Below are 27092 nucleotides of genomic sequence, written 5' to 3' on the forward strand. Positions count from 1 at the left end.
CATGAGAATGGAGTGAAATGATACTTTTTGGAAACGGGCTCCAGAGTGGAGTGTTTCTGAAATGCTCTGTCCTCCATTCCATGTAAACAGATGAAAACAATGCTTTTTGGAAAGGGAGGCACTCGCAGATGCGCACAATGGTTGCGGCTCCTATTGCCACACCTCCAACTTGTAGCCTGGCAATAGGAAGTGCAGCGTTTTTGTGTTTCCATATAAACAGAGATCTCCGTGTAAATGCGTCACTTTTTGGAAACAACAATGCCAAAATGACACCATTTCCACTGGAAACGTTGTCCTGTAAATGGGGTCTAAGGCTTGATTTGTGTTGAGGTGTAAAATAGTCACTTGGGCGAGGGGGGCATGTTTTTCAGAACCATTTACAGATTTCCAGTTTGTCAGTGATGCATTTTCAGTATTACTAGATTTTATTTTTCTTACTGTTAACAAAACTCATGAGAAAAGCAATACAAATTGTTGGTTTGTTCCAGGTTGTCAACGGTATTCACACTAACTTAATCCTCTGAGGTCTAAGTGATGATCCCAGCCCTAATCATAACCCTAACTCCATCCATCCATCCATTTTCTTCCGCTTATCCGGGGCCGGGTCGCGGGGGCAGAAGCCTAAGCAGAGAAGCCCAAGCTTCCCTCTCCCCAGCCACCTCCTCCAGCCCATCCGGAGGGACCCCAAGGCGTTCCCAGGCCAGCCGAGATACACAATCTCTCCAGCGTGTCCTGGGTCTACCACGGGGCCTCCTCCCGGTGGGACATGCCCGGAACACCTCACCCAGGAGGCGGCCAGGAGGCATCCTAATCAGATGCCCGAGCCACCTCAACTGGCTCCTTTCGATGTGGAGGAGCAGCGGCTCTACTCCGAGCCCCTCCCGGATGGCCGCACTCCTCACCTTATCTCTAAGGGAGAGGCCAGCCACCCTTCGAAGGAAACTCATTTCTGCCGCTTGTATTCGCGATCTTATTCTTTCGGTCACTACCCAAAGCTCGTGACCATAGGTGAGGGTAGGAACGTAGATCGACCGGTAAATCGAGAGCTTCGCTTTTACGCTAAGCTCCCTCTTCACCACGACGGACCGGTGCAGCGTCCGCATCACTGCAGAAGCAGCCCCGATCCGCCTGTCGATCTCCCGTTCCCTTCTCCCATCACTCGTGAACAAGACCCCGAGATACTTAAACTCCTCCACTTGAGGCAAGAGCTCGTTCCTGAGCCGGAGATGGCACTCCACCCTTTTCCGGCTGAGGACCATGGCCTCAGACTTAGAGGTGCTGATTCTCATGCCAGCCGCTTCACACTCGGCTGTGAACCATTCCACTGCGAGCTGGAGGCCCCCCCGTGATGAAGCCAACAGAACCGCATCATCTGCAAAAAGCAGAGATGAGACTCTGAGGCCACCAAGGAAGAAGCCTTCCGCCACCTGGCTACGCCTAGAAATTCTGTCCATAAAAATTATGAACAGAATCGGTGACAAAGGGCAGCCCTGACGGAGTCCAACACCCACAGGAAACAAATCCGACTTATTACCGGCTATACGGACCAAGCTCTCACTGTGGTTGTACAAGGACTGAATGGCCCGCAACAATGGGCCAGACACCCCATACTCCCGCAGAACCTCCCAAAGAACACCCCGAGGAACACGGTCGCCTTCTCCAAGTCCACAAAGCACATGTAGACTGGTTGGGCAAACTCCCACGCACACTCGAATATCCTTGAGAGGATAAAGAGCTGGTCCAGCGTTCCACGACCAGGACGAAAACCGCATTGTTCCTCCTGAATCCGAGGTTCGACTAACGGACGCACCCTCCTTTCCAGCACCCTGGCATAGACCTTACCGGGGAGGCTGAGGAGTGTGATCCCCCGAAAGTTGGAGCACACCCTCCGGTCTCCCTTCTTAAAGATGGGGACCACCACCCCGGTCTGCCAATCCAATGGCACTCCCCAGATCTCCACGCGATGTTGCAGAGGCGTGTCAACCAAGACAGCCCTACAACATCCAGAGCCTTCAGGAACTCAGGGCGAATCTCGTCCACCCCAGGGGCTCTGCCACCAAGGAGTTGTTTAACTACCTCAGTGACCTCACCCCCAGTGATGGTCAAGTCATCCCCCTCATCCCCAGACTCTGCTTCCACTACAGAAGGCGTGTCAGTGGGATTCAGAAGGTCCTCGAAGTATTCCTTCCACCGTACGACTATAGCCTCAGTTGAAGTCAGCAGCACCCCCCCCACACTATAAACAGTGTGAGTGAAGCACTGCTTTCCCCTCCTGAGTCGCCTGACGGTTTGCCAGAATCGCTTCGATGCCGTCCGAAAGTCTTTTTCCATAGCCTCACCGAACTCCTCCCACACCCGAGTTTTTGCTTTGGCCACTACCCGAGCTGCATTCCGCTTGGCCTGTCGATACCTGTCAGCTGCCTCCGGAGTCCCACAGGCTAACCAAGCCCGATAGGACTCTTTCTTCAGCTTGATGGCTCCCTTCACCTCCGGTGACCACCATCTGGTTCGGGGGTTACCACCACGACAGGCACCAACCACCTTGCAGCCACAGCTCTGAGCAGCCGCCTCAACAATGGAGGTGCGGAACATGGTCCATTCGGACTCAATGTCCTCAGCCTCCCTCGGAATGCTGTCGAAGTTCTGCCGGAGGTGGGAGTTGAAGATCTCCCGGACTGGGGCTTCTGCCAGGCGTTCCCAGCGCACCCTCACAATACGTTTAGGTGTGCCAGGTCTGTCCAGCATCTTCCCCCGCCACCTGATCCAACTCACCACCAGGTGGTGATCAGTTGACAGCTCAGCTCCTCTCTTCACCCGAGTGTCCAGAACATACGGCCGCATATCTGATGATACGATTACAAAATCGATCATCGACCTGCGACCTAGGGTGTCCTGGTGCCATGTGCACTTATGGACATCCTTGTGTTCGAACACGGTGTTTGTTATGGACAAACTGTGGTTTGCACAGAAGTCCAATAACAAAACACCATTCGGGTTCAGATCGGGCAGGCCGTTCCTCCCAATCACGCCCCTCCAGGTCTCACTGTCATTGCTCACGTGAGCGTTGAAGTCTCCCAGCAAGACTATGGAGTCACCAGATGGAGCACTCTCCAGCACCCCACCCAGCAACTCCAAAAAGGGTGGGTACCCTGAACTGTCATTCGGCGCATAAGCGCAAACAACAGTCAGGACCCGTTCCCCAGCCCGGAGGCGCAGGGAAACTACCCTCTCGTCCACCGGTGAAAACTCCGACGTACAGGCAGCAAGCCGGGGGGATACAAGAATACCCACCCCAGCTCGCCGCCTCTCACCGAGGGCAACTCCAGACTGGAACAGAGTCCATCCCTTCTCCAGGAGACTGGTTCCAGAGCCCAGGCCATGCGTTGAGGTGAGCCCAACTATGTCTAGCTGGTATCTCTCAACCTCACGCACTAGCTCAGGCTCCTTCCCCACCAGAGAGGTGACATTCCATGTCCCAACAGCCAGTTTCGATAGCCGGGGATCGGTCCGCCAGGGCCTCCGCCCTCGGCCACCGCCCGACACACATTGCACCCGACTCCTACGACACCTCCTGCGGGTGGTGGGCCTGCAGGAGGGCGGGCCCATGTAACCTCTTCGGGCTGCGCCCGGCCAAGCACCATGGGCTAATGCCTGGCCACCAGACGCTCTCCCTCGAGCACCCTCCCCAGGCCTGGCTCCAGGGTGGGGCCCCGGTAACCCTATCCCGGGCAGGGTAAACTGTTCCCTTGTTTTTTCACTCATAAGGGTCTTCTGAACCGCTCTTTGTCTGGACCCTCACCCAGGACCAGTTTGCCATGGGAGACCCTGCCAGGGGGACAAGCCCCCAGACAACATAGCTCCTGGGATCACTGGGACACACAAACCCCTCCACCACGATAAGGTGGCGATTCACGGAGGAGCAGCCCAAAAGTCCTGTAGCATCATTTGTATGTGACAGAAACAAACGGTTGGTACATCTAGCTTCCTCTGGATTCTGTCGTCAGCCACCAAGCACAAAAACACCTGTGTTGGTTAGTGTGTAGCCTTTTCCCTCATTGCTGCATTTAAAAAAATGGTGGGTTTGATTCTTGTGAAGGAGTCGCTCTCATGACTCATATAGTGACATCACTCCCTAGCCAATCAGTGGCATGCAGTCTGTTGTCACATTTTCAGCTCGACTTAGCTCGCTTGGAACACCAGCTGAGTAGGTACTAAAAAAGTACCTGGTATTAGGTACTACTGCCTAATGGAAAACCCTGAAAGGTAGGTCGAGCTGAGTGGAAAAGTGGCTTAACTGAGACATCAAAAAAATATTGATCTTAAAAAATTCTTTTGAGAAAGTTTTGCCTTTCAAAATACAAGGTTAGGGTTATGATATCTTAGATCTCAGAGGATTAAACCAGTTAATTCCTCCTAAAGATGTTCCCCCTAAAAAGGCAAAGTCTCAGGGATTTCCCACTAAACCTCTTCATTTGTCAATCAGGAGTAAATAGTGCTTTTGCTGGGGGAGGATTTCCAGACATACCTAGTGCACTAATGATTTAAACAGCAGGAAGGTGTTTGTTGACTGTATTCATTTGAGTGTAAGAACATAATACTCTGTGCAGCTGTGGGTTAAATGTTTGTTAATTTATGAAAGCAATACAGAAAATCTGGTTATATAAATCTGATGATCCGGACAAAAGTTTTTCTTTAAATGACAAAGTTATTAGGCTTCATTAAGGTGAATTATGGAATATGTAAAGACATCTGATGGGATTAAAAAACAGATGACAGATGCTGTCATGTCCTGGGTCCTTATGACCCAGCGTTTTTGGTTATGCTTTGTTTTGTATTGTACTTTTCTGAGTTATGAATTAGGATTTTAGGTTATCATGGTTTTTGTTTAGTCATCTCGTCAAGTCAAGTGAAGTCATTTTATGTTACATTTTGTTTTGAGTTAGAGTTTGTGCTGCTGGCTCTTGTCCAGCCCGTCCTTGTTTTCTTTATTTAATAAAGCTAAGTTTGAGTCAAGCCTTTGCCTTTAGTGTGCTGCTTTGGGGTCCTCCATCCTTGCCTGCCACAGCAGTACATGACAGATGCTGAAATAGTTTGATGCTTTCACAGTCAAAGTGGCAGCCTGGGAATGAATTTAAAAGATGCTTTTTATTAAATAAACTGTGTGAAGTTTTCAATTGACATAACTTTTGTAATACATAAATGTTTTTTTTCTATGCCATGTTTTTAATAAACTGAGTGTGCTTTTGATAATTGGATGAAATAATGTGTAAACCTCTTTGTGTGTGTGTAGGGGTGGGGGGGTGGGGGTGGAATAGAACTTTATTTTTAACAGATCCTTTGCTGGAAATTGCTTTGCTGCAGTAGCAGCTAACACTAATACAATATAAGCATGTTAAAGTTTCTTACCCGTGAACAAGTTGCTGAGCTGCATTTTCCATTTCGTTTTCCCAGTAGTGTACTTCATGTAAAGAAAGGTAACAATATGTTTTTGTCTGTGACGTTAATCACGAGCACAAAAAAATGTTTAAAAAAAAGTTTTAAAAAAGTTAATTCTCAATCAGTTGTTCATTACCAAAATTATAGCTATTATATTAAATTTTTACATGAGGAAAAAGAACATACACCTTACCTTCCCCTGAAAATAAGGGGAGTTAATTATATTCAATCCAAACTGCATAGCAGGTATTCATAAAAAAATAAAAAGCAATTTCTTAAAGCTCCTTTTATGCTGAAGGGAAGCTAATTTTGTGCTAAAATACCTTCATTAACTTATTTGATTTATTTTAATTAATTTATTGCAGAGAACAACCAGCTCTGTAGTTTGTGTTCCCCGTCACTGTGGCTGTACGACAATGGTTTAATCTGTTTATGTGTGCTGACCTGTACGTTTTAGCCGTGAATACAGCAATTGAGAGTCAAGCATCATCAAAAATTGTTTCTGATATGAGTCAAAGGTGATATTTTGCACAGACTTTGGACAAAGTTTACTTGGAAAGAAATGTCACTTAAGAAAAGCAAAGTCAGTTTACTAACTGGCAGTGACTATATCAAAGATGAGCAATGATTCAGCAAATGCAAATGATTCAAAAATCATTAGATTAAAGGCCATTGTCTCTGCTCTGATAGAATATGTTACAGTGCCTGCTGTTTACAGTATTCAAATATGCAATAAAGAACCTTTCAAAATAAATTGAAAAAAGTTTAAAAATGTACAAAGGCCACAGGCAGAATAAAATAAAATATATATATATATAAAATTTAGAACAAATAGAAAATTGATAAAATAAAGCATATAAAACATTAAAACAAAGTAAGGCTAGATAAAATGCATTAAAAAGGTACATCATAACATTTATAATTGTCATAAAGTTTGATCAATTGAATAAAATATTGCACTCCTAAATGAAAATTAAAAAGCTTTGAAACCTGTCCATCCATCCATTTTCTTTTGCTTATCCAGTTCAAGGTAAGTAAAGCCTGTCCCAGCTGCCACGGGGTGAGGGGCGAGGTACACCCTGGACAGGTTGCCAGTCTGTCACAGACTAACAGACGGAGACAGGCAACACTCACATTCACACCTATGGGCGATTTAGCCCCACTAAGTGCATGTCTCTGGATTGTGGGAGGGAGCCAGAGTACCCAGAGAAAAGTCAAACAGACACAGGATGAACATGCAAACTAGCTTTAAAACCAAAATGTTAAAATAGAAACAAAAATAAATATTTGTAATGATGGAGAATGAAGTATAGAGAAGGTCAGAAGGAGTTGCATTGTGTCTTTGTGGATCTAGAGGTAGCATGTGTTAAGGTGTCAAGAGACGAAATGTACTGCATGAGGAAGTCAGGAGTGGCAGAGAAGTATGTATGGGTGGTGCAGAGCAGGTATGAGGACAGTGATACCACGGCGAGGTGTGCGGTAGGAGTGGCTGATGGGGTTGGGATTACACCAGGGATCGGCTCTGAGCCCCTTCTTGATTGCAGTGCTGATGGACACGTTGACAGATGAGGTCAGGCATGAGTCTCCGTGGACTATGATGTTCGCAGATGACATTGTGATCTGTAGTGAGAGAAGGGAGGAGGTGAAAGAGAGCCTGGGGAGGTGAAGGCAAGCAGTGGAGAGAAGAGAATAGAATAGAATGCCTTTATTGTCATTATACAGAATGTACAATGAGATTTGAGGGCCACTCCTGTTCAGTGTCATGTAGTAGAAAGTCACACTTCCTAAAATATAAAATAGAACTTCTAAAAATATAGACAAAATTAAACAGAATGTATAAAAGATATACAGAATATAAAACAAATGTATAAAAATCTACAGAATATAAAACAAATGTATAAAAATATATACATTGTAAATGTATATACATTGTAAAGTACATAAATATAATAATGAAGATGGTAGGTATTGCCCTAGGGGAATGAAAGTCAGTAGACAAAAGACAATACATATGTGTGAATGAGAGAAAGGCAGTTAGAGAAGCAAGGCTGAGATGGTTTGTGCATGTGTAGAGGAGAAAAGTGGATATACTGCACACAGGATGTTGAAAATGACGCAGCAACACAGGAGGAAAAGAGGAAAACCAGAAAGACGATTCATGGATGTAGTGAAGGAGGACATGCAGACTGAGGGAGGATGCTAGAGATAGGTTGAGATGGAGGCAGATGATGCACTGTGGCAACCCCTAAAGGGATCAGGCCGAAGAAGATGATTTGTAAAAATGAATAGTGTCTATAAAGCATACTCAATCAAAAGCTGACATATACTGCATGGCCTAAATTAAACTTATCCTAGAGCTAATTCCTTGGAAAATAAAACACTGAAGGACCTTTCTCTTTTAGTATAATTTTTTCATATTAAAAAAAAAAAAGAGTGGCCGTGGGTGAGCAGGCAACCGTGTACTCCGCATGGCTGTGGTGCAGGTACCCCGGGCTTGTGTGGGTCTTCCCCTATCTCTCTCTCCCCACCTTCCTGCCTGTCTTCACTGTACACTAAAAAAGAATAAAAAGATCTAAAAAAAAAAAAAAAAAAGGCATTTTAACTGGAATATTATCATAATATTATTATCGTCAAACTTTATGAAACTTGTTATTCCTATATTATTATTATTATTAAATCTACATAGAAAAATGTGCTTATTTCAAAAATATATTAGAATGATTGAATACACTTTATTACCAATCTAAACATATTCATAAGCTGCTATATCTGAACTTTTGTAATGATTGTTTTTTTAATTCATGTGCGGCTCTTAACCGTTAGGTGGCAACATGATTCATCCTTTTACTTCCTGTTCCACCAAAAGTTTTTTTTTTTTTTCCTTTTAGCGGAACTTTGCAGACGTAACTTCCGTTCCGCGAAACTGAAAATTTGGCGCGCTAGACTTTTAAACAAACACAGAAGACGAACGCTAGCACTAAACTAGCACGGTGGCTTCTTTAAAATAATAATAATAAAGCGGAATGGAGAAATAACGTTATCTGTGGCTGTTAGATTAGTAAGTCGGGTCGTGGTGGTGGAGATGCGGCGTCGGTCAAAATTAAGTGAAACGAGCGGTCTTCGGGGAGCAGTAACGTTGGCTTCAACAGGATAACCATCAGCTTGTTAAAGAAGCGGTTTGAAGCAGCTACGCTCGCACGCCAGGCTGCTGTTTAAACAATTACCATGAACAGTATGAAAGTGAAGAAAACCAAGGTGAGTTGTCGTCGTAATTAGGTGGCACTGTTACATGTGACACCTGGTTTAGTGCCGCTGTATCTCCAGTTATCCACAATTCAACCAGGTCTCTGTAGGTTAGTTTTATTTTGTTTTTTAACAGTGAGAAATGTGAAATGCGTATTTTTGGTTTCTTCCAGGCACTCAGAGGGTTATCTGGAGGCCAGAAGAACATCACATCCTTCTTTTCCTCTCAGAACCTAAAGGTAACATTACTCTGTTTCTTCTGAGTCTTACCAGGCATGGCAAAATCTTAATCCTACTACCTAACGTCATTACTGGTCATTAAAAGAGAGAGTACAGTATAAGATGTGTATTAATACTCAGTTGACTGTTTGCTTGTAGGACTTGCCATCTTCCAAAAAAGAATCTGCTATTGGTACTGTCCTGCTCAAGACTGAGGCTCACATCAAAGATTGTGAAAGCTCTCCATTCAAACTCCATTCCCCATTAAAGAGGAGTGTTCTTGGGGACCTTGAAAACCTCCTTCCATCCTCACCAGATCTTCTCCTCTCTGTGCCTGAGACACCCAACAGCCAGATCAGACATACCTGCTCGCCTTCCTTTAAGGAGGACCCCAGCAGAGCAGAGGTGTGCCTGGCAAAGCTCGGCCAGCTGTCTCCTATCTGTCGCAGTCCCCGGTCTAAATGGCCAAATGTACGGAGCGTAATGACTAAGGATGGAGGAATACCCCAGAGAGAAGATAGATGGTCTGCCTCCACGAAAAGACTCTTCAGCCCTCCTGAAGAGTCACACAATGCCAAGAGACCAAGAACTGCCAGTCCATCGACAACAGATGCAGTAATCAGCCCCAAAAGTAGAAGTCTAAAATTAACACACACTATGACTGAGCCAGAGAAGACACCCACCTTGTCCACTGACCGTTCAGCAGGTCATTCTGATAAATTGGTGGGTCACAGTGGCTGCACTGAAGTGGTCTTACATGATAGCAGAAGCACAATAAAGTCTGTGTCTTCCCTCTCTTTGGGGCAACAGAGGAAACCTCAGGACGATCACGATGAGAAAGATCCTGGTTTTACTTTGATAATGGAGCAGAAAGCAGATGAGGTCAAAACCAACAAGAACCTGCACACTAGTCTGGATAAGGATGCTCTAAATCCTCATGTCCATGAAACCAGCACTCCAGCTGTCACACCTGCACTACAGGGAGGTTCAGAGGAGAGAGTGTTTCACCCAGACGAAAAAGAGACCACAAGAACCCCAAAGACGGTTGGAGATAGAGACCAAGAAACACTAGATCAGGAACAAGCTGGAGGTACAGGTGTGACCTTCTTACTGCGTTTCTGTTATTATCACACATTTTTCTGTGCCAGATGGAACCTGACAGTGAAGCTGGTTGAATATTAGAAACATTATTTAGAAAAAAATGTAAGCATTAGAGTATGTTCACCAGAGAGCATTTTGAGATTAATTTTACTGTCACGTAGCAATTATGTTGGTTACAAGTTGAGAAAAATCTGAGTGTTCTGAATCAGGATTGTTGTGGTAAAGAAAAAACCTCTAATTTATTGGTATTTGGTATTTTTTTTAAAAAAGGCAAAAATTAATATTAATTAATGAATTGCAGTATTTATCAGCCTAGAGTGTGAGAGCACTTCCTGTTATGTTTAAACAAATTCAATTTAGAAAACTTTTTCCACATACAAGCTGTCTCAATATTATAAATTTTGTCACTTCTTACAAATGTACTCAGTGCTACAGTATACCCCTTATTTGACTGTGGTGTGATTTTAAATTTCAGCTTGTTTACCTTTTTATGTTTCCTCTTTATACTGAAACACCATTAAAAAAAAAAAAAACAGGAGCAGCACCCGCATGTCTCACAGAAGAGAGTCTGGATTGGAGCTTGTTTGCAGAGGAGATGGAGCATAATGAAGGTCTAAAGATGGAGGATAAATCCAAAAAATCCCGGTGAGAAATGCACCAAAACACTGGCTTAACAAGTGTCACTGTAGAGTTTGGAAAGAGAGGTGATGATGAAGAAGCCCTGACAGCAGAAGTATATGATTTTGGGCTAAAGAATTTGGATTTAATTTGATATTTGCTCTCTTTCTGAAACTGGACCATGCATCTGTACCAGGGAACAGTATAAAATATGGATTACAGTAATCCCTCACTTATTGCAGGTGTTACGTTCCAGGACCCGCAATAAGTGAAAATCCGCGAAGTAGGGACGCTATATTTATTTTAATACTTATACATTATTTTAGTAGTTATATACTATTTTAAGTTTTTATAAACCCTCCCCACACACTTATACACCAAATATATATATTACTGTGCAACACGTACTACGCATGTGAAGAACGAGTACCGCAAAAACCCTCGAAACAGCGAAAATACTGCAATAAATTTTTTACACTAATATTGATTGAAAACCCACGAAACAGCTAGTCCTCGAAATGCGAACGGCAAAGTAGCGAGGGATTACTGTATTTTGATCTGTGAATCATTCAGATCTGTTAAAATCTGTCTGCAGTCTGTTTCTGCTCATGAGAAGATGCTTAAAACAAATGAATTCAGATTTGGTCTTAAGAAAATGCGAACACTTATAAAAGTCCTCTCGGTCCTTACAGTAAGGTACCAGACCATGTAATCCTCTGTGGAGGCCTGAACAACCGCTACTGGGTCATGGACGTTGAGGAGAGACCTGGTCACAAAACGCTGACCATCTCCTGCTCCAAGTTTCTACATCCAGCTGAGACGTGTCTGCTCAAAGATGGCTGGTAATGCTGTGTGTTTGAACAGTTATTCTGTTGACATTTTCATTTGAAATCCTTCAAATACATCATGATGTACACATCATGTACCTGTAGCCTGATTTATGAGTTTTGTGCTGACCTTTCATCTTCAGCGTGTTGTGCAGTAAATGGTAAATGTCTCATTATTTACAGTAGGCCCTGTCCCTACTTACTGCCTATTCTGTCTTTTCTCCTGTGGTGATTAAGTTGTCACACTGTTCTGCAGTGATCGGGGACCATAAGAATTTATTCATACGCTCTTGCATCATGATTCACTTATGCATCTTTCTTTTATATTCATATAAAATTATCCTTCCTTGGGTGTTCCCAGGGAGATGACACCTGTTCGTCCTGGTGATGTGGTGCATCTGGAGGGGCGTTCTGTTAGTGGATCCTGGTTGGTGGACAGGGAGCAGGGCTTCCTGGTTTTACTACCTGATAGCCTCATCTCAGGTACCAGCATCTCAAGCGCCATCCGCTGCATGAGGCGTGCAGTGCTGGGAGATATGTTCAAGGTAAAGGGTGTTACTCGTTATCGCGTCATTTTTTTGGATGCACAAGTGGTTAGAGGGCCTCTTTTGTATTTTGTAATAAAAAAAAATACTGTATTATTAAGGGTAAATTTCAAGTTCATTGTGGTTTCTTGTTTCAAAGATCTTCTGAATTCAGTAGCTTTTTAGGCCATAGTGTTCATCCTATTTTGAACTCTGGTACCTCACGAACGTAATGCTGAAGTTTAACTATGTTTTTTTTGCTTTGATGTAGAGTTTTGATGGTGGCAGCAAGCAAATGCTGAATGGCACCATGGTCCATGAAGTCTTTCAGAGAGCAGCTACAGCTAAAGATTTTTCTTTGGAGAAGCTGTCTAAGCTCGCTGATGAGGCCCTGCACAGTCCTCGGTACCTGGGAGATATGTAAGTGGTTAGACTGTTAGTTCAGATGAAGCAATGTCGAGTGGCCAAATATTTGAGTTTTTGAACAGTTGTTTGTTGGGTAGTTGGGTTGTTCACTTTTTTCAAAGTGGAAATACTATATATATATATATATATATATATATATATATATATACCATCTCAGCTGGGGCACATCAACTCTTGCTTTGATCAGCATGATTCAGTTTAGCTCATTTCTGACATAAAATTTGTTGATTTTGGGACATTTCCTGTCAGTGTAGTCACTTTTTAAAAAAAAAAGATCTAGAGAAATGTCTGAGTATTGCTCTGTGAATGCAAGTCTTCTCTCCAAGGGCTTCACCTCAAAGTGGAGCCACATGGAAGCTGCACTGTGTGAGAGGACAAAAAAAACACAGTTAATAAATTACATTTTTAGGAGCTGATGAGAAAGCTACCCGAGCAATCCACCTGTACAGTAATAGATTAAAAATTCACTAACATAGAGCCATTTTTTCATCATCATCATCATCAAGCTTTATTTATCAAGCACTTTAAAAAGCCACAGCAAATACAAAGTGCTGTACACCAAATAATAAAATATATATATATATTTTTGTATGTTTGCTACATATTTCTTCTTTATGTTTTGCCACTCGTGTTCGTAGGTACAGTTTGGGTGTAACTCAGGAAGAGATGAAGCAGGAGCTACATGATTATCTCCCCTCACTGGAACACTGGTCAAAGGAATACCTCAACTCTCCAACGCCTAAAGCCATCAGCCTTAAAATGTACGTATATATACAAAATGTTGTCAGCTCTGCAAGGAATAAACCTAATGCTCAGTGTAAGGGCTAACCACAGTTTAAAGGTAATGAGACCTACATTTCACAGCAGCATTTTTAGCATAAAAAAGAATGACTAATCACAACAAGTCTCTGTGCCTAAGTAGAACAGAAGCTTCATTAACATCATAATAGCACTACTTGTTTACCTGTTATTTTTTGTCAGAATGGCTGCTTTGAATTAAGTAATTACCCCAAACCAGTCCAGACAGTTTTAATCCTGGTTATTTGTCCGTCTCTGCCTTCTAGCAGTGGCGGAGCTCCAAGTAGGTGTCAGGACTTGGGAGCTGTTGCCACCGTTACAGAGCTGGCAGATATAGAGGAGAACGTTTGGTCCCCGAGATTTGGCCTGAAAGGAAAAATCGATGTGACAGCTCGGGTTCAAATTCAGCGGCCGCGAAACGGCTTCCACAGAATTCCAGAAGAAAAGACCATCCCCTTGGAGCTGAAAACTGGCAGGGAGTCAAACTCGATAGAGCATCGCAGTCAGGTCATTTAAACACAGCATTTATACTTACTTAGACAGACACTGTTCTGCAGATTTAGTGGGTTCAGATGAAAAAGGCCGTTTTAATCATGTTAAGCTGTGTTTCTGTGTGCAGGTGATTCTGTACACTCTGATGACCTTGGAGAGATACAATCCTGAAGCTGGCTTGCTACTTTACCTCAAGACTGGCAACATGCACCCTATAGCAGCCAGCCACATGGACCGCAGAGGTACAGTATGCATACATATCATGTACCAACCTGCCCAATGCGAGCAATTCATTCAGTTTTTTTTTTTTTTAATCATTTAAAAATGGAATGTTTTACACAGAATAATGCAAAATAAGATCAAATTGTATCTGGGAAGCACTTATCAGCTAAAATGAGCACCTATATTGTAGTAATATTACAAAGACTAACTCAGTTACCTTTATTGCTAAAACTCTGTTCATGGCAGAACTGCTGAAACTAAGGAACACTTTGGTCCATCACATTCACAACTGTGTGGAGAAAGAGGCAGAGCAGAGCTGCCTCTCCAGGCTGCCAGACATACTGACCAACAGACAGACCTGCCAGTATTGTCCTCAGAGGAGAAACTGTGCTTTATATGAGAGGTAAACATTTTGTATTGAATGAAAGCACGCGTCGGAATTTTTATAAAACTCCTCAGCTGATTATTGCTCCATCTTCCGTCTTTTCATCCAGGGCAGTAGTTTGCAGCTCTGCAGATGTCACTGAGGATGTTATACGTGAATTTATACAGCAAGAGACTGGCCACCTGGCATTGCCTCATCTGAAATATTTTTCCCACTGGCTGTTGCTCTGCTGCTTGGAGTCTGTCACCATGGAGGCCAAGAATGGTAGAAAGCGTGTGTGGCTTCAGACGGTTGAGGAAAGGTACGAAGTTGGACCTCAAAACAACAAATACTGGTAGTGAAGGAACCTAAAAAACCAGCTTATCCCCCCAGGTTCGGGCATGTTTGTTTATCAAACAGGAATGAGACAATACAACGGAGTCCAGTTATTAAATTTAATTAAGCCGTTTCAAACAGTTTACAGATATCTGGGTCAGACTGCATGCCATGCACATGTGAGATGGCATGAAGTACTGGCACATTCTAATTCAGCTTACAGTTTCATATAGTCACAGCATATCAGTCTTGGTTACATCATTATACAAAACAAGAAATGTGCAAGACAAAGGATTCCAGCAGCTGCGTCTTGACATGACCTCGGAGTTTCTCTTTATCGTTTGTTTGGTCTCCGTCAGGCTGACCATCGCCACCCGACAGAGTCCTGGCATCTGTTATTAATAATCTGTTAATGATAGAGACATACCCAGAACGAACTGTTCTTGGCTGAAACCAAACATTATGTACTTGTGTATTTTAATCAGTTATGCTTTTTCCAGACAAATTTCTCAGGGAAGTAAATGTACATTTAGTAAAGACAGACATATACCACGAACCTCATGAAACTTCATAAAAATTTAATTTCCTTCAGTAGTCTTTGGTTTTGGCTGAATGATGAATTTTTTTTAAACTTATTTTAAATGTAAAGACATGAGAACACGGTGGCTAGAAACAAATATTCTACACTGTTCAAAAAAATTAAAGGAGCATTTTGAAAATACCTTAGATCTTAATAGAAAATCATGCTCTATATCTATACCCTGAACAGAATAAGCAGAAGAGAATGGATGGATATCTATGCTGATATAGAATAGGTAATTGTTAGGAACGAAAGGATCCCACTTGTTTGATTGAAGTGAAAATGATCAACCTACAGAGGGCTGAATTCAAAGACACCCCAAAAATCAAAGTGAAAAAATGATGCAGCAGGCTAGTCCATTTTCCTGAAATTTCATTGCAACAACTCAAAATGGTACTCCGTAGTTTGTGTGGCTCCCACATGCTTGTATGCATGCCTGACAACACCAAGGCATTCTCTTAATGAGATGACTGTTCTGGGGGATCTCCTCCCAGATCTGGGCCAGGGCATCACTGAGCTCCTGGACAGTCTGAGGTCTGACCCGGCACCGTCGGATAGACCAAAACATAATGCACCAGAGCTGTTATACTGGATTTAGGAACGTGGGGGTCCAGTCAGTGGTATCAGGTCTTTAATTCTCCAGCGACTGCCTGCATACTCTCACCACATGAGGCATTGTGCAACAGGAGCTGATGGGTTAAGTCCTTCTACTGCCCTGTCCAGCTCTCCTAGAGTAACTTCCTGTTTCCCGGAATCTCTTCTATGCTCTTGAGACTGTACTGGGAGACACAGCAAATCTTCTGGCAATGGCATGTATAGATGTGCCATCCTGGAGGAGTTGGACTACCTGTTCAACCTCTCTAGGGTTCAGGTACCGCCTAATGCTCCCAAATGTAGCATGAAGCCAAATGTAAAACTAGTGAAAAACCAGAAAAAATGAGGAGGGGAAAAATGTCAGTGGCTTCCACCTGTAAAACCATTCCTGTTTTGCGGGTTGTCTCATTGTTGCCCCTCTAGTGTACCTCTGGTTAGTTTCATTAACACCAAAGCAGCTGAAACTGATTAACAACCCTCTCGGCCATTTAACTGACCAGATCAATATCTTCAAAGTTTAATTGACTTCATGCTATACTCTGATTTAAAAAGTGTTCCTTTGCTTTTTTTTTTTTTTAATTTTAATGTAGCAGTGTATATGAGTGGGAAGGGAGCCTGACAGAACCAGGCTCTGCTGACCACGTGGGGTGAGGGGGAACAGCGAAGAAAAAATAGAAGAGCACATAGAGATAACAAAATTGTTCTTTTCTCTGTAAACTCTTGTCTCTGTAAACGTGGCATAATCACAAGACTCACTCAAAAGCTGTGTATGAAGACAGCCACTTCATACTTGTATTTATGACTCCACAATTATAATTCTGAGTACTTGGTTTATCTTGACTTGTGTTTCCAGTGAGAAGAATGGGAGCTGTGTAGGGAACCTGCAGCTCGGTGGACCAGTGATTGCTCAATCTGAAGGTGTCTTCCTGCATTGTTTCCACCGCAGTAATGTTGCTTTGCAGCAACGTTTTACCACCAGCAGTCTGGCCAGCGGGGATCGCATTGTTGTTAGCGACCTGGAGGGTCGCCTTGTTGGCTTGGCAACAGGGTACCTGCGTGAGGTCAGCGGGACTGTAATCAGCTGCACTCTGGACAGGTTAGAAAAAAGGCAGTGAATTGCTAGACTAGATGGCACAGATAAAGTCCATTATCTCACCTGTTTTGTTCTTGAATGTTCTTAAAAGGGATCTGTCAAAGTTCAGGGACGTGATGTTTCGACTGGATGGGGATGAAGGTGTGGTAGGCTTCAGCACCCACCTCACCAATCTCTCCAGACTGATGGAAAACTCCCAGGACAGGTGGGGACAGTAAAAAATATGATGTGTTGATGGTATAACATTTAGGTGACTTAATACAAATGATGACATACATTTTATATTTGGTCTTTTGTGTATGAATGACAATTATTTACACTCTGCAGTGGTCGTCTGAGGGAGCTGATCATCGACCTTCGTTCTCCGGAGTTCATCTCTAACCTCAGCTCTGTTTTACCCAGAGGCGCTAAGGACACTGTGGCCGACATCCTCAAAGGTGACTCATCTCTGCTCATCCACGCCGGTCTCATGTTGTGTTTTTCTTTTTTAAGGATTTTATATAAAAGCAGTTTCAGGAAGTAGTTGGTATTGAATGCACAGTTTCACATGCAAGTAAATAACTGAAGCTTTTAAAAATTGATGCGTTTGTAGGTCTCAACAAACCCCAGAAACAGGCCATGAAAAAGGTGTTGTTATCTAAAGACTACACACTGGTAGTTGGCATGCCTGGCACAGGCAAAACCACAACCATCTGCACTCTGGTAAACCCCAAACTGTGAACTACAAACTTATTTGAACCATAAATCAACATTTTATACTTGTTGTAAGTCCAACTGTGTCTTGTTCTTTGTGTTCTTGACTTTTCTCCTAGGTTCGTATACTGCATGCATGCGGTTTTAGTGTGTTGCTGACCAGCTACACCCACTCTGCTGTTGATAACATCCTCTTGAAGCTCAAACGTTTCCGAGTTGGCTTTCTGCGTCTGGGGCAGGGACAGAAGGTGAGATATCTGTGACGGTGTTAGAAGCACAACAGACTTCCCAAATTTGTTGTACTTCAAACTTTCTTTTTGTACTGATATGTACTGTTAAAATAAAGTTTTTATTTTTACTTTTTTTTGTAGTATTTGCTCAGAAACATCCATCACTTAAATGTTATTGGTGCAGCGTGGTAATATTTATCTCATTTTTGATTCTCTCCAGGTTCATCCAGACATTCTGCCATACACAGAAGAAAGTGTCAGGAAGAAGGGAGTTCACACTCTGTCAGACCTGGAGCAGCTTTATAACAAAGAAGTGAGCAGTTGGTTTGTGGAATATTAAAATGAAAACTACTGCAACATTCAGTGATTTTTTTTTTTTTTTTTGTTTGTTTTTTAAATAAACTGCAATCATTACATTTGCTTATCACCTGTAAATGTTGTTTTTTGTATGAGTAGGCAAGCCTTGCTGTTTATTTTGTTTTGTTTGTTTTTTTCTTTGTAGCTGGTAGTGGCAACTACTTGCATGGGCATCAAGCATCCTATTTTCACTCGGCGCCGGTTTGATTTCTGCATTGTGGATGAGGCGTCACAGATCAGCCAGCCTATCTGCCTGGGACCTCTGTTCTACGCCAAGAGATTCGTCCTAGTTGGAGACCATCAGCAACTGCCTCCAATAGTACAAAACCGGGAAGCCAGGTCAAATATCTGTGTCTTTTTACTTTTAGAACAACATACAGCTCAGTTACAGTGTCATTGCTCAGATTAAAATGTAAAGTTTCAGCATTTAGGGAGGTGGGTTAGGTAAATCTGTTTATTCTCTTTTTTTTGTTCTTTAGGTCTCTCGGGATGGATGAAAGTTTATTTAAGAGACTAGAGCTGCATAGTGAAGCAGTGGTCCAACTCAACGTACAGTACCGGATGAACAGGTAACCTACATCCAAGATAACACTGCAGTAATGTAGTCTTCTGAAATACAAGCACAGTCTTTAGACCGGTGCTGCTTATTTTCCATGTCATCAAGCACTTATTCCAATAAATAATCCAATTTGGATTAAAGAGTAAGTATGATAGCATCAGCTAATTGTTTTTCCTGAATAAACTGATTCATTCAACTTAAGTTCATTGTGAGTAAGGCCCACCCCACAGTTTGAGGACCACCCAAATGGGACTTAATAGCTAACAGCAGCATGTTGGTGAAGCTTCAAACAATTTATCAAAAATTAATTAACTTGTAATATGAAACCATCCATCCATTCGCTTCCGCTCATCCTGTTCAGGGTCGCGGGGGGGCGGAGCCTATCCCAGCTGTCATAGGTCGAGTGGCAGAGTACACCCTGAACAGGTCGCCAGCTTTTTGCAGGGCCAACACAGAGAGACAAACAACCATCCACACTCACATTCATACTCTCATTCACACCTATGGGCAATTTAGTGCAGCCAATTAACCTAACCCCAGTAAGTGCATGTCTTTGGAATGTGGGGGGAAACCGGAGTACCCGGAGGAAACCCACGCAGACATGGGGAGAACATGCAAACTCCACACAGAGAGGGAGAGGCCTGGGCCAAGGTGGAATTGAACCCAGACCTTTCAGATGTTATTCTAACTGTGAGGCAGCAGTGCTAACCACTGCGCCACTGTGCTGCCTGTAATATGAATATGTAGCAATTTTCATTGGGAGTGACTGGGATGGACAGGATTAGAAATGAGTATATTGGAGTGACATCTCAGGTCGAGCAGTTTTAGAGAGGTGAGGCTGAGATGAATTGGGCATGTACAGTGGAGGGATAGTGGATATGTTGGACAAAGGGTGTTGAATGTGGAGCTGCAAGGCATGAGGAAAATGGGAAGACTGCAGAAGAGGTTCATGGATGTAGTGAAGGAGGACATACAGAAGGTTGGTGTGACATAAGAGGATGCTAAGAATCGAGTGAGAGAGCAGCAGATGATCTGCTGTGGCAGCCCTAAAAAGAGCAGCTGAAAGAAGATGCTGTTAAATCTGAATTGACTTTGATCTTAGAGAGAAATTTTCACCTGCCCCATCTTCCTGTAATATTGCATAGAAGAGTTAATTATGTGACAACCACAGATATATCCAGCCGATGACTGTGTGTGTGTGTGTGTGTGTGTGTGTGTGTGTGTGTGTGTGTGTGTGTGTGGGGTGTTTCTTTTATAGGCAGATCATGTCTCTCAGTAACTCACTGATGTATGACGGCCGGCTGGAGTGTGGCTCAGAGAGGACAGCCACAGCCCTGCTCACCCTGCCCTTCCTGCACTCTGTCCAGTCAGAGTTGAGTTCCTACTCTCAGACTCATCCCCAGCATGACCTGATGTGGATACAGGCCACACTGTTGCCAAGCAATCCTGTTTCCTTCCTGGACTGCTCAATGGTTGGTACAATGAAGAGTACACAAAAGGATTTGAAATGTGTTGAGATTGTAAATATAAACTGAAGCAGGTACAGTAACTGGAAAAAGTCTAAAATTAGATTGGTTTACTATGAATGTTGCTTTTTTAGTTGGTTTAGTTTCATCACGTCTGACAGACTCGGTGCATGTTGGAAGATATTTGAATCTAACTGAACTCCTCCTCCTAAGAGATTGTAATCATGCTCTTAACCTTGTTTCTCTGTACTGGTTCCTTTCAGGTGCCCGCGCTAGAATCAGTGGAGCAAGGAGGAATAAGCAATCACACCGAAGCTGCCCTCATACACACTCTGCTTTCACTTCTGATAAAAGTACATCAGTTTCCCTTCTGATGAACTACTTAAGACATAATGAAATACCTCTTTTAATACAATTCCCATATTTAAGTGTCAAAATTAGTTAGTAGTAGTTAGTTCCTATATTAATGTGTGCTTATTCTTCTTGCTTTTAGGCAGGGTGTAAGCCCAGTGACATTGGTGTTATCGCACCCTACAGGCAGCAGTTAAAGACTATTTCGGCTCTGCTGCAGTCGTCTGCATTCACCGGTGTGGAGGTGAACACAGTGGACAGATACCAAGGACGGGACAAAAGTCTGATCGTTCTTTCTTTTGTCAGAAGCACAGTAGAGGAAGGAAATGTAAGTGTTTCTCTTCTCATCTGCTCTCTTTTTTTTGTTTTGTTTTGAACTCGTGTGCACCTGCAGGGATGAACAAGTGTATGGAAACCTGATCCGAGTCTTTCCTCCGTGTCCATTTAAAGTTAGGAGAGCTATTAAAGGACTGGCGTCGCCTGAATGTTGCCATTACGCGGGCCAAACACAAGCTGCTGATGGTCGGCTCGGCCACAACGCTACGACGCTACACACCAGTGGAGAAACTTCTCAACCACCTCCAGCAAGAGAACATGATATCCTTTAAAATTGTCTTCGTACTATCACTGAACCTTTCTTCATTTTCAATAGACATTAGCCTTTAGTCTAAGCAGTGTTATAAATAGTCTTAGTGAAAAACAAATTAGTTTGGCCATTTGTTTTTTACTGACTTCTTGTCCTTTTCCTGAACCCTTACTTCACATTCTCCAGCTCCCACCAGCTGCCCACAATGCCTTACCCAGCATGCACCTGTGAGAGAAGCCTAAGAGGCCGTGAAGGTTTTTCAGCTAACTTGAAATTTCCCAATCTCAGCTAACGAACACTGTCATGCTACTCCAAGTGCTGATGTTTATGTTCCTATTTGTGAAATTCTGAATCTTTTCTTGTATATTTTTGTAGATCAATAGATGGCCAGCTGCTGAGTTAGTGCTGACCAGTTTTTAATGCAACATACTTGAAGCACTCCGGTTTTAAAGTATCCGTTAATGCTAGTGCCATGAACCAAGGTGCTGAGACAGGGACCAGCTGAAATGGGTGCGCGCACAACTGTACTGCATCCATAAGTTGGTCTTGAAGTTTAAATGTATTCAGCTGACACTGTGATAGTTAGGGCCCGAGCACGAACTGTGCGAAGGCCCTATTGTAATTGCTTCGTTTATTATTAGGGCCCGAGCACGAACTGTGCGAAGGCCCTATTGTAATTGCTTCGTTTATTATTATTTTTTTTTTTTTTTTTTTTTTTTTTTTTTTTTTTATTATTATTATTATTCAGGCAAATGAATTGGCTTTTTGGGGGCTTTATCATATTCAAAAACTCATGAAACTTGGCACATGCGTCACACCTGGTGAAAATTTAAGTATTTTAATGGGCTCGGGCAAGGGCGCGCCCAAATGGCTCGCTAGCGCCCCCTAAACTGGAGCCCCACCGCTGTGTTTCACGTACATGAATGAAACTTCATACACATGTATATCATGTTCAGGCGCACAAAAAATCCTCTTGGAGCCATGCCCTAAACCCAACAGGAAGTCCGCCATTTTGAATTAATTATGCAAATTTGGCGATTTGCAGCCCTCACACTTTTTCTAATAACTCAGAGGTTTTAGACGTTATCATCTTCATATTTGGTTTGTCTAACCTACACCCCCAGGGGAATCTAAATCTCGAAAATGGTGAGTTTTTGCCAAGGGGGAGGGGTCCTTATGCCCCTTTGAACTTTGATCATTCGCCATGAAATTTTGATTGCCTCTCATTCATACCTACATGATCCAATGTGCATCAAACTTCTCCAGTAGGATGAGGGTGCCCCCCTGAACACATACATATGACAATATTTAATATCAGTCGCAGCGCCACCTAGTGGGAACAGGAAATGTCATATTTTACACTTGGAGGTCCAGCTCCAAGGTGGTTTAGCAGAACCATCTCAAATTTCACCTGGAAAGCCTTAAGAAGTTGGACTTACTGTGTTTTCAAAACTGTGAGTTTTTGACAAAAGGGCGTGACCCTTATGGGACGGCAAAGTTCGATGATTCGCCATGAACACAAAAATGGCTGTAACTCCAAGCCAACTTGCCCAATCTGGCTCAAACTTCTGTGGTGTGATAAGCATGCTGCCCTGAACACACTCATATGCATAAAGTCCATAAACGGTAGAGCGCCGCCTAGTGGCAGCTCCGAATATCTTAAAATAGCATGTTTTTTGAGTAGCCCCGGAGCTACGTTTTATCTACATGTATGAAAATGTACAGGCTCATGTAACATCCTAAGACGTACAAAAAAGTCTCTTGGACCCATACCCCAAACCCTACAGGAAGTCGGCCATCTTCAATTGAAGGTGTCAATTTTTGCGATTTCCACGCCTGCTATTTGAACGAACTTGTCCTAGGGCATTTGACCCAGTGAGACCAAATTTGCTCCACATCATCTAGACAAGGAGCCCATCAAATATTGTGGAAATCTTTACAAAATATTAAATGGCCTTATCACACCAGGCCATTGAAGTTGGCCTTCGTTTTTCTCCCTCACCACCAAAATTGTTTGTGCACTTGTTCGCACATGCTTTGTCTGATCAGGCTGAAAATTTAATCACTCATGTACACACCCAGGCTGAATCCATAACTACAGATTCAAGACTGTAGGCGCAATAGCGCCCCCTACAGAAGCAAATGAAAATTTGTATGACCGTCCACAGAATTAGTTTTGCTCTGAAATACATGAAATATCTTTCACCATTCCTTACAAAATCCTCATCTATTTGATAAGCCTCCTGCCCTGAACACATTGATATGCATAAAGTCCATAAACGGTAGAGCGCCGCCTAGTGGCAGCTCCGAATATCTTAAAATAGCATGTTTTTTGAGTAGCCCCGGAGCTACGTTTTATCTACATGTATGAAAATGTACAGGCTCATGTAACATCCTAAGACGTACAAAAAAGTCTCTTGGACCCATACCCCAAACCCTACAGGAAGTCGGCCATCTTCAATTGAAGGTGTCAATTTTTGCGATTTCCACGCCTGCTATTTGAACGAACTTGTCCTAGGGCATTTGACCCAGTGAGACCAAATTTGCTCCACATCATCTAGACAAGGAGCCCATCAAATATTGTGGAAATCTTTACAAAATATTAAATGGCCTTATCACACCAGGCCATTGAAGTTGGCCTTCGTTTTTCTCCCTCACCACCAAAATTGTTTGTGCACTTGTTCGCACATGCTTTGTCTGATCAGGCTGAAAATTTAATCACTCATGTACACACCCAGGCTGAATCCATAACTCCAGATTCAAGACTGTAGGCGCAATAGCGCCCCCTACAGAAGCAAATGAAAATTTGTATGACCGTCCACAGAATTAGTTTTGCTCTGAAATACATGAAATATCTTTCACCATTCCTTACAAAATCCTCATCTATTTGATAAGCCTCCTGCCCTGAACACATTGATATGCATAAAGTCCATAAACGTTAGAGCGCCCCCTACTGGCAGCTTTAAATATCATAATATACCATGTTTTTTAGCTAGCCCCTGAGTTACATTTTATCTACAGCTCTGAAATTTTGCACACTCATGTAACATCCTAAGACATACAAAAAAGTCTCTTGGAGCCATACTCCAAACCCTACAGGAAGTCCAGCATCTTCAATTGAAAGTGTCAATTTTTGCCATTTTCAGGCCTGCTATTTGAATGAACTCCTCCTAGGGCATTTCACCCAGTGAGACCAAATTGGCTCCACATCATCTAGACAAACAGCCCATCAAAAAAGTCAATCAGACCCATGCCCTATTTTGCATGCTGGAGCCGTGACCACACCCCCAAATATTCCATTGCGTCTATGCCGAGAGCAAAAGATACCTTTTCCTATAAAAGAATTCAACTTTCTAGAGACCCATCACGATCACAAAACCTCCGAGTGCGGCACGGGTCGACGAGCGCCACAGGTCGACGCGCGCGGAGTGCGAGGGCCCGATATCACCGCTTGCGGTTTTAATTAGGGCCCGAGCACGAACTGTGCGAAGGCCCTATTGTAATTGCTTCGTTTATTATTTTTTTTTTTTTTTTTTTTTTATTATTATTATTATTATTATTTTTTTTATTTTTATTATTATTATTCAGGCAAATGAATTGGCTTTTTGGGGGCTTTATCATATTCAAAAACTCATGAAACTTTGCACATGCGTCACACCTGGTGAAAATTTAAGTATTTTAATGGGCTCGGGCAAGGGCGCGCCCAAATGGCTCGCTAGCGCCCCCTAAACTGGAGCCCCACCGCTGTGTTTCACGTACATGAATGAAACTTCATACACATGTATATCATGTCCAGGCGCACAAAAAATCCTCTTGGAGCCATGCCCTAAACCCAACAGGAAGTCCGCCATTTTGAATTAATTATGCAAATTTGGCGATTTGCAGCCCTCACGCTTTTTCTAATAACTCAGAGGTTTTAGACGTTATCATCTTCATATTTGGTTTGTCTAACCTACACCCCCAGGGGAATCTAAATCTCGAAAATGGTGAGTTTTTGCCAAGGGGGAGGGGTCCTTATGCCCCTTTGAACTTTGATCATTCGCCATGAAATTTTGATTGCCTCTCATTCATACCTACATGATCCAATGTGCATCAAACTTCTCCAGTAGGATGAGGGTGCCCCCCTGAACACATACATATGACAATATTTAATATCAGTCGCAGCGCCACCTAGTGGGAACAGGAAATGTCATATTTTACACTTGGAGGTCCAGCTCCAAGGTGGTTTAGCAGAACCATCTCAAATTTCACCTGGAAAGCCTTAAGAAGTTGGACTTACTGTGTTTTCAAAACTGTGACTTTTTGACAAAAGGGCGTGACCCTTATGGGACGGCAAAGTTCGATGATTCGCCATGAACACAAAAATGGCTGTAACTCAAAGCCAACTTGCCCAATCTGGCTCAAACTTCAGTGGTGTGATAAGCATGCTGCCCTGAACACATTCATATGCATAAAGTCCATAAACGTTAGAGCGCCGCCTAGTGGCAGCTCGGAATATCTTAAAATAGCATGTTTTTTGAGTAGCCCCGGAGCTACGTTTTATCTACATGTATGAAAATGTACAGGCTCATGTAACATACTAAGACGTACAAAAAAGTCTCTTGGACCCATACCCCAAACCCTACAGGAAGTCGGCCATCTTCAATTGAAGGTGTCAATTTTTGCGATTTCCACGCCTGCTATTTGAACGAACTCGTCCTAGGGCATTTCACCCACTGACACCAAATTGGCTCCAGATCATCTACACAAGTAGCCCATCAAATATTGTGGAAATCTTTACAAAATATTAAACGGCCTTGTCACACCAGGCCATTAAATTTGGCCTTTGTTTTTCTCCCTCACCACCAAAATTGTTTGTGCACTTGTTCGCACATGCTTTGTCTGATCAGGCTGAAAATTTAATCACTCATGTACACACCCAGGCTGAATCCATAACTACAGATTCAAGACTGTAGGCGCAATAGCGCCCCCTACAGAAGCAAATGAAAATTTGTATGACCGTCCACAGAATTAGTTTTGCTCTGAAATACATGAAATATCTTTCACCATTCCTTACAAAATCCTCATCTATTTGATAAGCCTCCTGCCCTGAACACATTGATATGCATAAAGTCCATAAACGTTAGAGCGCCCCCTACTGGCAGCTTTAAATATCATAATATACCATGTTTTTTAGCTAGCCCCTGAGTTACATTTTATCTACAGCTCTGAAATTTTGCACACTCATGTAACATCCTAAGACATACAAAAAAGTCTCTTGGAGCCATACTCCAAACCCTACAGGAAGTCCAGCATCTTCAATTGAAAGTGTCAATTTTTGCCATTTTCAGGCCTGCTATTTGAATGAACTCCTCCTAGGGCATTTCACCCAGTGAGACCAAATTGGCTCCACATCATCTAGACAAACAGCCCATCAAAAAAGTCAATCAGACCCATGCCCTATTTTGCATGCTGGAGCCGTGACCACACCCCCAAATATTCCATTGCGTCTATGCCGAGAGCAAAAGATACCTTTTCCTATAAAAGAATTCAACTTTCTAGAGACCCATCACGATCACAAAACCTCCGAGTGCGGCACGGGTCGACGAGCGCCACAGGTCGACGCGCGCGGAGTGCGAGGGCCCGATATCACCGCTTGCGGTTTTAATTAGGGCCCGAGCACGAACTGTGCGAAGGCCCTATTGTAATTGCTTCGTTTATTATTATTATTATTTTTTTTTTTTTTTTTTTTTTTTTTTTTTTATTATTCAGGCAAATGAATTGGCTTTTTGGGGGCTTTATCATATTCAAAAACTCATGAAACTTTGCACATGCGTCACACCTGGTGAAAATTTAAGTATTTTAATGGGCTCGGGCAAGGGCGCGCCCAAATGGCTCGCTAGCGCCCCCTAAACTGGAGCCCCACCGCTGTGTTTCACGTACATGAATGAAACTTCATACACATGTATATCATGTCCAGGCGCACAAAAAATCCTCT

The 27092-nt window shown here is 43.0% G+C and overlaps 1 protein-coding gene across 3 annotated transcripts; it reads left to right on the forward strand.

Annotated features, from left to right (window-relative positions):
- Positions 1-8387: 8387 nt before the first annotated feature.
- Positions 8388-21687, forward strand: dna2 (DNA replication helicase/nuclease 2). Of its 3 annotated transcripts, none has more exons than XM_030724362.1 (25): positions 8388-8691; positions 8853-8918; positions 9058-9994; positions 10536-10644; positions 11310-11459; positions 11806-11989; positions 12240-12388; positions 13033-13155; positions 13459-13699; positions 13812-13926; positions 14153-14309; positions 14401-14592; positions 16634-16876; positions 16965-17078; positions 17201-17310; positions 17466-17575; positions 17686-17814; positions 18017-18109; positions 18299-18492; positions 18633-18722; positions 19971-20184; positions 20442-20531; positions 20672-20857; positions 20980-21126; positions 21293-21687. In XM_030724362.1, the coding sequence occupies exons 1-25, from the start codon at positions 8662-8664 to the stop codon at positions 21344-21346; spliced, it is 4227 nt and encodes a 1408-aa protein (XP_030580222.1). In that variant the 5' UTR covers positions 8388-8661; the 3' UTR covers positions 21347-21687. The 3 variants fall into 3 exon arrangements, with proteins under 3 accessions (XP_030580222.1, XP_030580226.1, XP_030580232.1); XM_030724366.1 differs by having other exon boundaries at positions 13462-13699; XM_030724372.1 differs by having other exon boundaries at positions 9058-9988.
- The last annotated feature ends 5405 nt before the right edge of the window (positions 21688-27092 follow it).

This window comes from Archocentrus centrarchus, chromosome 3 (genome assembly GCF_007364275.1).
Source record: "Archocentrus centrarchus isolate MPI-CPG fArcCen1 chromosome 3, fArcCen1, whole genome shotgun sequence".
NCBI lineage: Eukaryota > Metazoa > Chordata > Actinopteri > Cichliformes > Cichlidae > Archocentrus > Archocentrus centrarchus.

What these genes read in the sequence shown, in the direction of transcription:
- dna2 (XM_030724362.1), top strand. Translation starts at nt 8,662, where the DNA reads ATGAACAGTATGAAAGTGAAGAAAACCAAG. An exon ending in ATGGAAAACTCCCAGGACAG is followed by an intron (nt 17,079 to 17,200) that starts GTGGGGACAGTA and finishes TACACTCTGCAG; the next exon opens with TGGTCGTCTGAGGGAGCTGA. An exon ending in GTACAGTACCGGATGAACAG is followed by an intron (nt 18,723 to 19,970) that starts GTAACCTACATC and finishes TTTCTTTTATAG; the next exon opens with GCAGATCATGTCTCTCAGTA.